The 13,640-nt window shown below is 53.7% G+C and overlaps 1 protein-coding gene across 1 annotated transcript in view; it reads right to left on the reverse strand.

Annotated features, from left to right (window-relative positions):
* Positions 1–901: 901 nt before the first annotated feature.
* Positions 902–13,640, reverse strand: part of JAKMIP1 (janus kinase and microtubule interacting protein 1) — a 73,258-nt gene continuing 60,519 nt past the window's right edge. Inside the window, exons 17-19 of the mRNA XM_012662842.1 lie at positions 11,383–11,586; positions 4,325–4,390; positions 902–981 (exon numbers count right to left, since the gene is read on the reverse strand). Of these exons, the coding sequence (XP_012518296.1) occupies positions 931–981; positions 4,325–4,390; positions 11,383–11,586 (321 nt within the window). The 3' untranslated portion in view covers positions 902–930. The remainder of the gene's footprint in view (positions 982–4,324; positions 4,391–11,382; positions 11,587–13,640) is intronic.

The following is a 13,640-nucleotide window of genomic DNA, read 5'->3' on the forward strand; positions in this document are numbered from 1 at the left end:
TGAGTGTGAATTGTCCTCTAAGACCTGAGGTCATTCCTTTATCCATTTCACAAACATTGAATGAGTATCTCCTACATGTCCGGTTCTGGCCCAGGCACTGGGGCAGAAGATATCGGACCAAAGCCCTTATAGATGAGAGGCAGGGGCCCAGCATCAGAGCCCAGCCCAAGGGATCTAGGCAGCTGGTGGGCACAGCGGGCATCCCCCAAGCTGAGGGATGGGCTGATCCCCTTGCCCTGGGCTGGATTCAGGGGCAGAACTCTAGAGCCTAGGGTCCCAGCTGACCCCAGCCCTGAGATGGGCACTCACAACAGGGAGAACATGGGGGGTGCTACATGCCACAGTGAGACTCAGGGTGGGCGCTGGGTCCCGCGAACACACAGAGCCCAGTGGTCAGGGCAGGGCCAGCTGGGGCTGGCTTCACTCTGGAGTCCCTGAGTACAGCGAGGGCATCAAACCAGGCACAGAGTTGGGGCCAGGGGCAGGGAGCTGGGTGGCTTTCTGCACAGGCCCCCTGGGCGGTTTGCAGGTCAGTGTGCTCTGGAGTCGTGGGCCCTGCACCCATCAACCACCTGCTCTGCGGTCCCTGGTCCTGGAAGCCACTCGCTCCAGACCCCTACAGAGGATTTACTGGTCACGAGGCAACAGCGAACACCAGGGACTGAAGCCAGACTAGAAAGAAACTTTGGAATAAAACAGAAGCCCCTCTGCAGAATGAAACTGCACGGCAGAGTCTTATCCACAGAGCGTTCCTGCTCTCCCTCCGAAGGGCAGAACTCCTCAGGAACCCAGGACACCCGGACCCGGGGCCACCTTCCACAAGGAACGTCACAGTCAGAGATTGGGAGGAATCCTCCTTTTTCAGGAAATTGTCATTTTAGCAGTGAAAAGGAAAGGGTACCAACCCGAGTTCTTGGCTCACGGAAGTCATCAAGGCCACAGAATGAATGCTAGTGAGAAAAACAAAAAAAGGAACAAAAACTATAAAATAAGACCAAAAGAAAATGAGGAAAAGAAAAGAAAAAAGAAAAAAAGATGTAAGATATGTAGTATGGAATTCAATGACAGCATTTTACAAGAACTGTGACACGGGGTCAGGTCTGGGGAGAGAAGCGAAAGCGAACAGGCTCCGGGGCTGACTGCGCCTGGGAAGCCCGTCTACGCCCGGCAGGTTACCCCGCGGCACTCCCCACGCGGCCGGCCAACTCAGACAGGGAGACCCTGCTGCGGACCCGCGCGTTTCGGTGCTGCAGAGCCCAGGCAGGACGGATAAATAGACAGTCATGGCAAGTGGCTCCCGCTGAAGACCAGGGCAAGGCGTGCACACCAGGAGTCCGAAGCACCCACCCAGGTCACCCCGTCTAACTTGCAGACACACGGCCCTTCCTCCGACAACACCCCTGCCGGGGTTCTTTCCACCAAGACATCCACTGTTTAAAACGTTTTGTGTCATTTCATTAGTCTACTTTTTTTTTTTTTTTGAGACAGAGTCTCACTGTGTTGCCCAGGCTAGAGTGCCGTGGCATCATCCTCGCTCACAGCAACCTCAAACTCCTGGGCTCAAGCGATCCTCCTGCTTCGGCCTCCCAGAGAGCTAGGATTACAGGCGTGAGCCACCGCGCCCAGCCTTTATTAGTCTACTTTTAAAAAGAAAAAAAAAAGTAGCAGGGGAAAAAATGTCCTCAAAGAAAGGAAAAACTACACATCAACTTAAAAGTAGAATTTTTTTTCTTAACTTAATTTTTTTTCTTAACTTATCCAGGACTTGGTTTGTCCAAAGAGAATTTGTAGTCATTAGGTGAAACATATTTAAACATCATATTTTGAAAGTCATCCTTGGGTTTTTTCCCCTAAAACAAGGTAATATCTCCCCTATATTATTTATTTAAAAAAGTAAAGTTCAAAAGAATAGCCATCGGCTTCTAAACAAGAGTTAGGGTCACTGGAAGTTAGAATTAGAAGGGGCCTGGGGTGTCACACAGCCCTTCATCCGCTACATGAGGAAACTGAGGCCTGGAAGGGGATGACTTGCCAAGACCACTCAGTGGGCTGTACCAGGAAAGAGTTTCTGGCTGCAACAAAGGGACCAATGAGCCCCTGACAGTGGTGGCTGGAGTCACTTCCCACCGTCACAGGCCAGCAGTGCCACAAGGACACGAAGGTACGTGCAGCCATCTTGGAATGTCTCTGGCCCTGCAGACCTAACCCGGCGTCCATCCCAGCCAACCCCTCCTGCTCTGCACGCCAGCCTTTGCAACTCCCTGCTGTGACAAAAGGAGACAGAGCAGTCTACAAACATTGGCTCGGAGAAAAGAGTAGAAAGGAGCCAGAAAGACGATTCAAGCATTTCCCAGCTATTCTCCGCTGCTGGGGGTGCAGCCAGCGTTGTGTTATCTGTGTGCCTCTCTGACCTGGCTTCCAACATTGCAGTCAGCAAGAACAATTGCGGTCGTGCTGGAAACCTTTCTTCTGTCACATCTGACTCTGTGACCCATTTCACCAATGGAAGTCGTAAAGCTCCCTGGGAGACGGGAAGGTAGGAAGAACCAGCCCTGGAGGCCTATCCACCCTACCTTGGGCTAAGAACTTTCATAACCTTGACCTGATCCAATCCTCACAAACACCCAAGGAGCCAGGGCCTCCCTCCTGGCTGCAGGTGGGCACAAGCACTGGGGCCTGGCGCAGAGGCATGGCCTCCAGGCTCTCGGGGCCCAGCTAGGCAGGGCCAGAGGGGAGCCTGGACTCATCTGTCCGCAAAGCCAGCTTATGTCCCAAGAAATTCTTAAACTGAATGATACTTGAGATCCCCCTGGGTCCTCAAAATTCCCCTGGGAGTTTGTGGGGGGCAGTGGGCATCCGGCAGAGGGGAACTCGAGGAATCAGCTTAGACTAAGGTTCCCGCGAAAGCAGCAGGAACTGGCCAGAGAGCCAGTTCCGCGTGCAGACCCTCCAGCCACCGTGCAAGCCGGCGAGGCCCAGGGGCTCTGGGCGGGGGTGGGCAGGTGACGTGGCCCGCATGGCAGCCGACTGTCATGGGAGAATGTGGAATCCTAACCCTCTCTCTCTCAGCATGTTGCATGTGTTTCCTCCAGGATGGGGAAGGCTGTCCTCCCATTTTTGGACAGCCCTGAAATCTGCCTTCTGGTGACTTCTGGTGACTCCGGTGACTCCGGCCCTGGTTTGTCCCTGGAGTGAGTCGGCTTCCTTTCTCACAAGGCCTCAGCCCCACGAAGCCTAGAAATGCCCTCCGTCTCTTCTTTCCAGGGCTGACACCATACTGCCCTTTAGGGTTCATGCGGGGGCCCCTCCTCGGGCACATGGGACAGGGTCAGTGACCCTTCACCTCGTTCCCACACTGGACTTACCTCTGTAACACAAAACATGCAATTATGCTTTTCCTCTGTACTCATCTACGATCGTTTGTGTATTCATTCCACGAACATTTGCTGACGCCCTGTCCTGTGGCAGGACCTGTCCGCGTGAAGAGACGGACGGCACCTGCGCCCAGTCGTCTGGGACTCACAGCCACCAGGCACAGGCAGAGGACGGGGAGACCTGGTGGTGGTGCTGCCCCACACGCACCTGAGCAAGACTCGTGTCTGCCCACATCAGCGGCGTGTGGTTGGGGACACAGGTAGGGTGGCTACAGCGTTCGTGAAGACCCCAGTCATCCCTTCCTAGCTGTGGAACCACGGACAAGTGTCCCCGTCTATCTCTGCCTCAGTTTCCTCACCCATAAAATGGTTGTCATGGTAGAGAGATAAATGAGGCTGGGCAGGACACACCCAAAAGGCCAGTGAGAGGCCAGTCTCATGTCCCCTGGGACAGAAGAAACTGCGTCTTCCAAGAGCACACAACTGGCCTGGGGCGTACAGAAGGCATTGAACATGAACGCGTCCATGGGAAATAACTAGTCCCCACACCTTGGGGATGCCGCCAGCCTCGTCGCAGTCTAGCCTGATGCATCCCTCAAAAAACAAGGGCACCTTATTCTTCCTAGTGAGGTCGCAGTAGCAGGATTCAGGAGGGCTTTTGTGAAAGACACACAGACACACACACACACACACACACACAGAGACACAGAGTTGACCCCACACAGCAGAATTTTCGACAGCAGTTGAGAAGGCAATGTCTTTACCAGAAAGGAATTTGGAGGAGATACTGATTTCTTGGAGGTGCTGATTTTGGAGAAGGGCAGAGAAGGGAGGGCTGAGACAGAGCCTGTTCTTTGGACATTAAGACACTGGCAGCAGGGAAAACAATGTTCCGCACTGATGTCTCCTGGAAGGAAAGCACACGGACGGGCAGGGCTCCAACCACCTACCTTTTCCTCCAGTTCCTTCAGGTGCCGCTTCTGGAGTTCCAATTTGTCCTCCAGCTCTCGGACTCTCTGAAACACATCAGGGTATAAATCAGAAAAAGTAAGTTTTCCAGGTTCAAAACCTCATTCTTCATTTTTCATTCTGGTCTAGCACAGAAGCAGTAAAGGATACGGGCACTAAGAGGGGAGCTCCGTGAGTGTTTATATGAGCACACTCTTGGGTCACCACCACCAAACGAGACACAGGACACCCCAGCACCCAGGAGGCCCTGGCCCTGCTTCAGTCAACCCCCCCGCCCACAAAGGAACTCTGTTCTGACTTCTACCACGAATGATGGATTGTGCCTGTTCTTGTAATTCATGGAAATAGAATTATGCAGTGTACACTTTTAAGATAGGATCTTTTGAAAACATAAACATCAAGACTAGACCAAAACATGTAGGCACCCTGGGCAGGCTAATAAAGAGCATGGATTTAATGTGACACCAAGTCACATATTTGTCCAAGATTTATTTAGCTGCAGCCTGGGAGCTGGGGGGAGTGAGGGGGAGGGCAGGGGAAGTGTATGCTGGTGCCGCCATCTTAGACCCCCACTCGGCACTAGGTGCCAGGATGACCAACTGTCTCGATTTGCCCGGCACTTTCCTGATGTTAGCACTGAAAGTCCCAAGTCCCAGAAAACCCCTCAGTCCCAGGCGAACCGGGACAGTTGGTCACCCTACTTGGCGCTACACCTGCTGAGCTCCCCTCGACACACCCACGCGCCTGGGTGGTTTGGGAACCTGGCAGATTCCACCTTTTCCAGTTTGTCATGTGCCCAGTAGGGCTTCCCAGTCCCTCCAGTGTGGGTGCCCCCAGGGAACTGCCCGGTTGGCTGCAGCCTGTGGATGGAGACTTCCTTCACTGAGAGGATGCCATGAGGCGGGAAGGCTGGGACCCGTGCCAGCAAGAGTGAAACACGCGGCCTCCACGGGCCCACTCGGGCCCACAGAAGCCTCCTGTGCATTCTGTAGAGCAGTGATTCTCATACTTGCTAGCCAGCGTCACCCAGGGGGCTGGCTTAAATGCTGATGGCTGGGCCCCATGCCCAGAGTTTCTGACCCAGCAGGTCTGGCGTGGGACCTGAGAAGGGGCACCTCCAGCAAGTCCCCAGGTGATGTGGATGCTGCTGGTCTGGGGACCCACTTTGGGAACCACTGCTGTAGGTACTTCACGCACGTGGTGAATATGGTTCAATGTGCCTGGGCCTATTTTAGTCCCAGGGAGAAAGACAACTTCCCTACCCTTGCAGAACTTAAAGCCCAGCTAGGGTTCAGACAATGGCAGTACACAAACAATAGGAAATCAGTTGAATGAGAATGTCGTAGAGAAATCAAGAAGGGGTGGGGGTAGGGACGGGTGTTCAGGGAAGGTCTCACGCTGAGAGATGTGAGGAGGGGGAGGGATTGGGCCGTGGGCTGCGAGACCCAGAGGAGGCACTGGACCCTGCTGGGACCTACAGCACTAACAGTTTGCCGCACGCAAGGGAGGGTAAGGGAATTCCCAGCAGCGAGAACGGTGCATGCAGGATGCCAAGTGGCCTGGGGGTGGAGGGCGAAGGGCAGAGCTTGGAGGGTCTGGAACATCCCCATGGGGTGCTCACAGGTTTGGCCCGCTGTGGGGGGCAGTAAAGGTTTTAAGCAGGGAAATGATGAGCTACTGACTTCAGGAAGATCACAATGGCAGCAGAACAGAAAGGACTGGCCTGAGGGAGGCAGAAAAAAGACTCTCGGGTCTGCGACCCTGGTTCGGCAGAGCTTGGCACCGAGGAGGCACTCCGTGAACTAGTTTGAAACACCAGTGCTTTCTATCCTCTCTCCCCCGTGGGAAGCTGTGTGTGACTCAGTCTGGCAGTGGCAGCAGCTGCCCCACAGCCCTCTCGGGGCAGGGTGGCAGCCTGGGTTCTGGGACCCAAACATCCTAGCTGTGGGACTTTGGGCCAGTTATAGGATCTCTCTGTGCTCAAACCACTCTTCTGTAACAGCCGCGCGACCCTCAGACCTAGAGTGAAGTGGGACCTGTGGGAAAGCGCTTTGTGACCTTAGTGTCAGGCTCTACCGCTTTCACAGAACTTGGGCACCAGGAACCAGAGGGAAGTGGTTAACAATTTCTCATGACCCAGATTCACATCTCAGCTCTGCTTCCTGGCTATGTGACCTTGGGTGAGCTGCTTACCCTCTCTGGGCCTCGCTCTCCTCACCTGTGAAACTGCATCAGCAATCTATACTCACAGGGCTGGTTGAGTTCCATTCAACCAACACATATCAGGCCCCTTCTACATGCTGGCCCCGTCTGTCTCCCTGCACTGGCATATAAGCTTCCTGAGAGCAAAGACTTTGCTCACTGCTGTGCTCCAGCACCTAGAACAGTGCTTGGTACATGGACATGAGAAAAATTCAGAACAAAGCACAAAGCAGTGGCACGATGTTGAGTGGGGGAATCTCTTGAGAGAGGCGGACAGTGCAGCTGCGGGATCGGAATGGGCCGCCAGGAGGGCTCTGCAGTCAGGCTAAGCAACCCGGGGCACTGGGGAGCCAGCGAGGGCCAGGGGCGGGAGGGGTGGCGGGTGATGGTGTGGTGCTGTGTGTCAGGAAGGCTTCTGCAGCGACAGAGAAAGTGGGGAGGGTATTGCAATCGTGCACCATCCCGGCAGATGTCCCCACAGGCCACCTGGGGCTAGGGCGTAAGAGCAGTGTCACTGAAACCCTCAGAGAGGGTCAGACACAGAGGGCTGATACCAGCGGTTTGACTCCAGTTTCGCTCAGGCAGAATGTTTTGCGAAAGCGCAGAATCATTCTTCTGGGAAAGTTGCCATCAGCTAATGGATTTTTCGCATCCTCTTTCCCCTTCATTAACAGGGCTGGAAACCCCGAATGCCAGCTGGGGCCAGGCAACAGGCGGCACTGGATTCTGTGGATGGGAGGCAAAAGACCACAGTGACGTCCTGGCAAACTGGGAAGGTCACCCCGCCCAAAGCAGGCAGCCTGCGCTCGGGCCAGAGCGGAAACGGGGAGCACACGGCCAGGACACCGGGCTGTGCTGCACTGCGCCACGTTACGCCGTGTTGCGTGGGTTGAACGGATGAATGTTCGGCGTTGTTGTTACTATAGAGGGGACAGGAGACACGGGCAAGGTTGTGGTGGGTCGGAAAGGCCAAGTGCAGCAAAAGTTCGCTAATACTCACCGAGTGTTTACTTTGCGACAGAGACTTCTCCACTGACACGACCCTCTGAGATGTGTACTTTGTGTATTTCACAGAATGAAGAACTTGCCCCAGATTACACATAAGTGGGGACAGAATATGAATTCAAACCCGCCTGGGCTGCTAACACTACATCATAGCTTTCCACACATAACTTTAAAACACTATTTTTTTATGTTCCTGGAGGGGAAAAATCACTGCAATGCACGTTTGAATGCCTCCCTTTTGGGGAAAAAAATGTAGGTTTCGCAATATTCTTTTGAAGATACCAGATTTCTGAAGACTATAAGTATTAAATTATAGCAATCTGCAAACAATTGCAAAACATGAATAATAAACTCTTTTGAAAATTACAGCTGTTAAAAAAATGTAAAGCATTTCCTCAAGCACAGTAAACCTGTTCCCACCGCATGGCCTTTGTGCCTGCTGTTGTCTCCGCCAGGTAGCTGGACAGCTCACCACCTCACATCACTTTAGCCTTTGCCCCTTTCTGACATTCTCAATATTTATATGGGCACTGCCCGTACCCTCACTAGAGCATAAGCACATACCGTGACACCCTGTTCGCTGCTCCGTTCCCAGGGGCCAGAGCCGTGCCTGGCACACGGCAGGTGCTCAGTACACAGCTGTTGCAATTCCCAAGGTAGTGTGCAGTCCCCCTGGCCACTCCAAGCGTGGCTCAGCATGCCACGCCAGTGGCACTGGCATGACGCTGAGACCTTTAGAAATGCAGGCTCTCAGGCCCTGCCCCAGACCTCCTGAGCCAGATGCTCGGTACACAGCTGTGGAAGGAAGGTGGGAGGCGGCAGCAGCATCCTGTCCTCCCCCTGGCCAGGAATCACACCTAGGTGACCCACCCGCAGGAAATTCTGTTAAAGGAAACATTCAGTGAAGTCTGTGCATCTTTTATGAAGGCAGCAAGATGCTGGCCAGGGAACCCTGCCTCCTGCTGCTGCCACATGCATGTGGCCCCCAGCAGGGAGGGACAGCGAGGGGCAGCCCACATCACGGCCTGCTCAGTCACACTGGGAGAGCCTGGCCAAGCCTTTCCACCTGCAGGGTGAAATGGGACCCTCAAGGTAATGCCTGGAGCTGGAGCTGCTCACACAAAGAAACCAAGGCCAGGGAAGGCAGAGCCCTGCGACAGGTCCGGAGTCGAGCTCAGAGCAGGGAGGAGCCGGAACACCTTCCCCTGGATTCCGCTGCCTGGTGTGATGAAGCAGGGACCTACCTGGCTTTGGTCAGGGAGATGGGGGAGGTGGAAGGGGAGAAGGAATGAGAATTCATTTTCCTACAAAACCAAAAGGATAATGAAACCCTCACACCTCTCTGTAACTCACAGCCATGTATCCATAAGACTAACTAAAGTTTAACAACTTTAATTGCGCAGAAATCATCTGGGGATCTTGGTGAGTGCGGCATCTCACTCAGCAGGTCTAGGGCGGGACCGAGACCCTGCGTTTCCGACACGCCACAGTAAGGCATGAGGAGCACACTTGGAGTGGCCAGGCGGACAGCACACCACCTCGGGAGCTGAAGTCCACGTGTCATTACGTAAAGAGGCTTCCTTTTCTGAACACCTACCGTGCACCCGGCTAACTGGTTCGCACGTCGTATCTCATTAGAGCCTCAGAGTAGTGCATTCTTGAATGAATTTATTGACTTTGGCTTATGCGCACATGTCAGTGTGTCTTGATAAAAGCGAGATGAGGGCAGTTTTAATATTCAGTGGGAGGAAGGCTATCTACGAATTACCTCCAGGAAAATTCTCAACTAATTTGAAAATGACCCAAAGATAACGGAAAAGCAAATCTCAGTCCTGATTAACCTATGGGTCAATCTTCCCCCTACAATTTACTACATAGATTCTGAGAGAACTACAAAAGGAAGGGATTTGTCCCATATGATTTTACACAAATGCACCAAAACACTTGCACACAGTGTTTAAATGACTTTTTTCTTTAAGGGATGCAAGTCCTCAGACTGCCGAGCAGGGAGACGACCATCTTGCCTTGCTTTTTGCACCTTTTTAATCACTCAGATCCTGAGCTCATTTCACAGCATGTGCCATAAACGGCTTTTCCAGGAGTCACAGCTGAACGTGGCACTGCCTGTGTCTTCAGGGTGTTCGCTGGCCATCGCGTGTTCTGCGCAGGCCACCACATGCAGCGCATCCCCCGTGATGTGAATCCTCAGGTGAAGTAATGGTTTTTTTGGTTCAAACACACAAGTGTTGCTCTTCTTTGAACTGGATTTCCTGAACACAAAATCCGTCCCTTATTCACTACCCGTGCAGGCAACAAGTCCTGCAGGGGGGGCCGCGTGCCGGGCATTAGATGCAAGCCCACGCCGCTGCTAACACTCGGCCTGCTCCCGCTCCTGCTCCAGCTACCTGCAGTCTGCACCCCGCAAAGGGCACAGCAGCCTGCACTAGTCAGAGCATTCGACATGCAGCGGTCACCTAAACCTTGCTGTGTCCCCATGAGGCAGGCATCATCACATCCTCATGAGGAAACTGAGGCCCAGAGAGGTTGAGTGATTTGTCCAAGGCCACATGGCTAATAAGTGGGATAGCCAGAGGTCAAAGCCAGGCCACGCGGTGCAGGTCTATGTTTTCAGCCACTTTGCTCCACTAAGCTGACCACACCATGCTCCTCTGCTGCCTGGAATGCTCTTCCCCTTTGATGATGGCAATGGTTAGTTTTATGTGTCAACTTGGCTAAGCCACAGTACCCAGATACTTGGTCAAACATTATTCTAGGTGTTTCCATAAAGATATTTTTCAGATAAGATAAACATCTAAATCAGTAGACTCTTAGTAAACCAGATGACCCTCCCCAATGTGGGTGGGCTTCATTCAATCAGTTGAGGCCTTGAGAGAAAGAATGACGTCCCAAGGAGGAGGGGTGCGGCTAGCAGACAGCGTCTGGACTCGGCCTGTATCTCTTCCCTGGGTTTCCAGCCTGCCAGCCTGCCCTGCAGACTTCGGACTTGCTAAGCCTCTACAATTGCGCGAACCAATTCCTTAAAATAAATCAACCTCTCTCTGTCTCTCTACCCGCCCCACCGCCTGGTTTTTTCCTTCTGTGACATCCCTTCCACCAGTAATATAGGTCCTTCCCCACTGGTAGGATTCCTTACTCGCTGGGTGATCTTCAGGCACACGGGTTAACCTCCCCAAGACTCAGTTGTCTCATCTGGAAAATGCGCCCCACCCCCGCCCAGGGACGCCACAAGATAAAGTGTCTGCAGTGCAGGGAACCACTGCCCCACACATGGTGAGTGCCCTGTGTACCGCTCTTCTTTCCTTGTCACTCAGGAGTCTTGAAGCTTCGCTCCCCATGTGCACAGAAGCACATGAAACTCGCTTAGGACACCAAAGCTTCGAAGAGATTTAGGTTTTCGGAATTACAACTGGCATTGCTTCTAAGCCCAATCCTCAAATTAGCCATCATCCCAAAATGCAGCTAAAAAGCGAAACGTCCAGCCCACACCTCCTGGCTGCAGGCATCCGGCTGTGACAGACTGGGGGTGCTGCCGGTGCTGGAGGAGGGGCCGGAGGGGCCGAGGGGAGAGCTGATTTGTTTCCCTGCTTCACTGCGTCTGTCATGTCCAAGGCCCCCGCCCGACGTCCCCTGCCGGGGAGGGAGACACCCGAGGGATGAGGGAACCAATGAGGGAACGGATCTTGCTTCACAGAAACTTGCTTTGCTGCCCCTCTCTGCAGAGCACGCCTGGGACCCCCAGGGGCCCCTCAGAGGCGCTGGCGCCCACGGGGCAGTGGGGGTGCGTGGGCGGGGGCGGGAGGGGCGCCCCTACCTGCTGGGCCTGCTGCAGCAGCTCCATGCGCTCCCGCAGGATCTGGCTGTCGAACTCGCGGCTCTGCCGCAGGATCTGCCTGCGCACCTTCTCCACGGCCGCCTGCAGGTCCTCGCGCTGGCCCTCGCTCAGCGCCTCGCCCGCCTTCCGCCCCGGCTCCTGCTGCAGCGCCGTGTACAGCGTGGCCTCCAGGTCCTGGATTTTCTGAGCGGCCCAAATCACACAGATAGGTGAAGGTGACAAAGAGTGGGCCAGTGACCACCAGGAGGGAGTGGGGCACACAGGGGCCACGCGGAGTGACGAACAGCCCCAGGGCAGGCAGTACAGGTGTCCCTTGGCCCTGGGTACATGTTATCGAGAGCATTTTTTGCTCTGTTAAACCCGGACGCCCCTGCTCTGTACAAGGGGCGACAAGGGCAAGAAGCAGAAATAATCATAGCCTCCCCTTAAAATGTGCGCCTCAAACAGAGGTTTGATCCGCCTGGTTTTCATTTTACCTTTGGTTTCCGCTTTACTCTCCTCAGGAGGTTTGGGAACAAACCTCCCCTGTTGTCATGGGAACCAATGGGAAAATATGTCTCAATTTGCACACACTTGGTTTTCAGCTGCGCTAGCAATGCAACTTCAGGCCAAAGCAAAGAGCTCTAATCACCGCCCCCAGCAAGACACCCTCTGTTAGCAAAGCCGAATGGGCCATTAGTGGTCAGTCCTCGTGAAAGTTCCACCTTAGAGGAATGTTACTTCTCAACTTCACAGCAAAACACTTAAATTTAGTTACCTTATAAAGATATCTAGGGACAAAAGAGAATTATTTCCTCTTCTGCCTCCCTAAATCCCCACCCACATCGCTTACTGAAGAGCAGCTACTTCTCTTTAAAGGATCCATGGATGATACAGCAGTGTGGACAGAAACTGCCACTGAGGCAGGGTTAACCCGCAACCCTGTCATGGCCACCTGCTCCTCCAGTCCCCTCTGGCTTCAGCAGCTGCTCTAACTCCCTCCTGGGCTCCCAGACGTCTTGGGCCAGACTGATTTTAACCAATAGGCTTTACCACCTTTGCCTCTGCTGCCCCGGCGGTTGCTCCCGATCAGAAGGCTGGAGCCTGGCTACAGGCAGCACTGTGGGTCCCATGTGGGCTCACGTGGGGCAGAAGCTCGCTGGTGCCTGCTGGCTCACCCCTCCCCATCCAGCAGCTGAGCTCCTAGGAGACCCCCATGTGGCCAGCTTCCAGATGGAAACCCGCTACCCAATTCTGGAAGCTCCAGCCCCGCCTCACTCAGTTCTCAGTCTGCTGCATGGCAAAGGAACACGGGCTTGCATCTGGCACCAGCTGTCCAGCCAACCTCTCCGAGTGTCTTACTCCCCTGACCATTCCTAATCATCTAGTGCCACGTCAGAACTCCTATCTAGTCGTGTGAAACCCACTGGGACGCTTTGGGACATTTTTTGGACGTCAATGCAGCTTCTACATGGAGGCAGCACCAGTACCCAGAGGGGTCTCCTCTCAGAACCAGCACCCTGACAATCCCTCAGGCCTTCCTGCAGATGCCACCTACACAAAGGAAGGGTGCACCCCAAGGCATCCCCAAATGTGTTTGTGAAACACCAGTTCTGCAAGATGTTCCTTGAAGACAGGGTCCCAAGACCCAGCGAACTTGGCAAACTGCTTGCTCACGTTCCTCTTGGAGTCTCAACCCATCCTTTAGCATATCAAGGACCCCAAAAGCCCGCAAGAGTTTTCCAAACTGATTCTATTACACCACCCTTTTGGGGGGCCCCAAGTTTCTGTAACATCTCCTGAAATTGCATTCTTCAGAGTTTTTTGGGAAATGGTAGGGGAAGGCAGGGTCGTGTGACTGGGACAACCTGTTCTTTGGGATGTTTGCAAAAGGACCAACCCTGGCTGAAATCAAAGAAAACCAAAAAGATTAAAGAGGGCAAAAGATGGACCAGAGTATAGATAAAAATGTTTTCATTTGTTAATTGCCCTCAACACTGTTGAAATGTCACGAGCCCATAAGTAACAACGGAGAGGGAAAATGTCGTGTCTTGATAAGGCTTAATCCATTCTGATCCTCCACATCCCCTGCTCCTGGCCCCATGGGATTCAAGTCTCAGAGCCCCGACAGGGCCCAGGGTCTGCGACGTGGACCCGCCTCTGGAACCTCCTGTCCATTTGCACTAAGCCCAGGCTGCCTGCTCTCTGTCTTCCTGGAGCCTCTCATGGAAACTAGGGCTTGAAAGTTCTTTTTTAGT

The sequence above is a fragment of the Propithecus coquereli genome, unplaced genomic scaffold, assembly GCF_000956105.1.
Source record: "Propithecus coquereli isolate 6110/MARCELLA unplaced genomic scaffold, Pcoq_1.0 Scaffold785, whole genome shotgun sequence".
In the NCBI taxonomy this organism is placed as follows: Eukaryota; Metazoa; Chordata; class Mammalia; order Primates; family Indriidae; genus Propithecus; species Propithecus coquereli.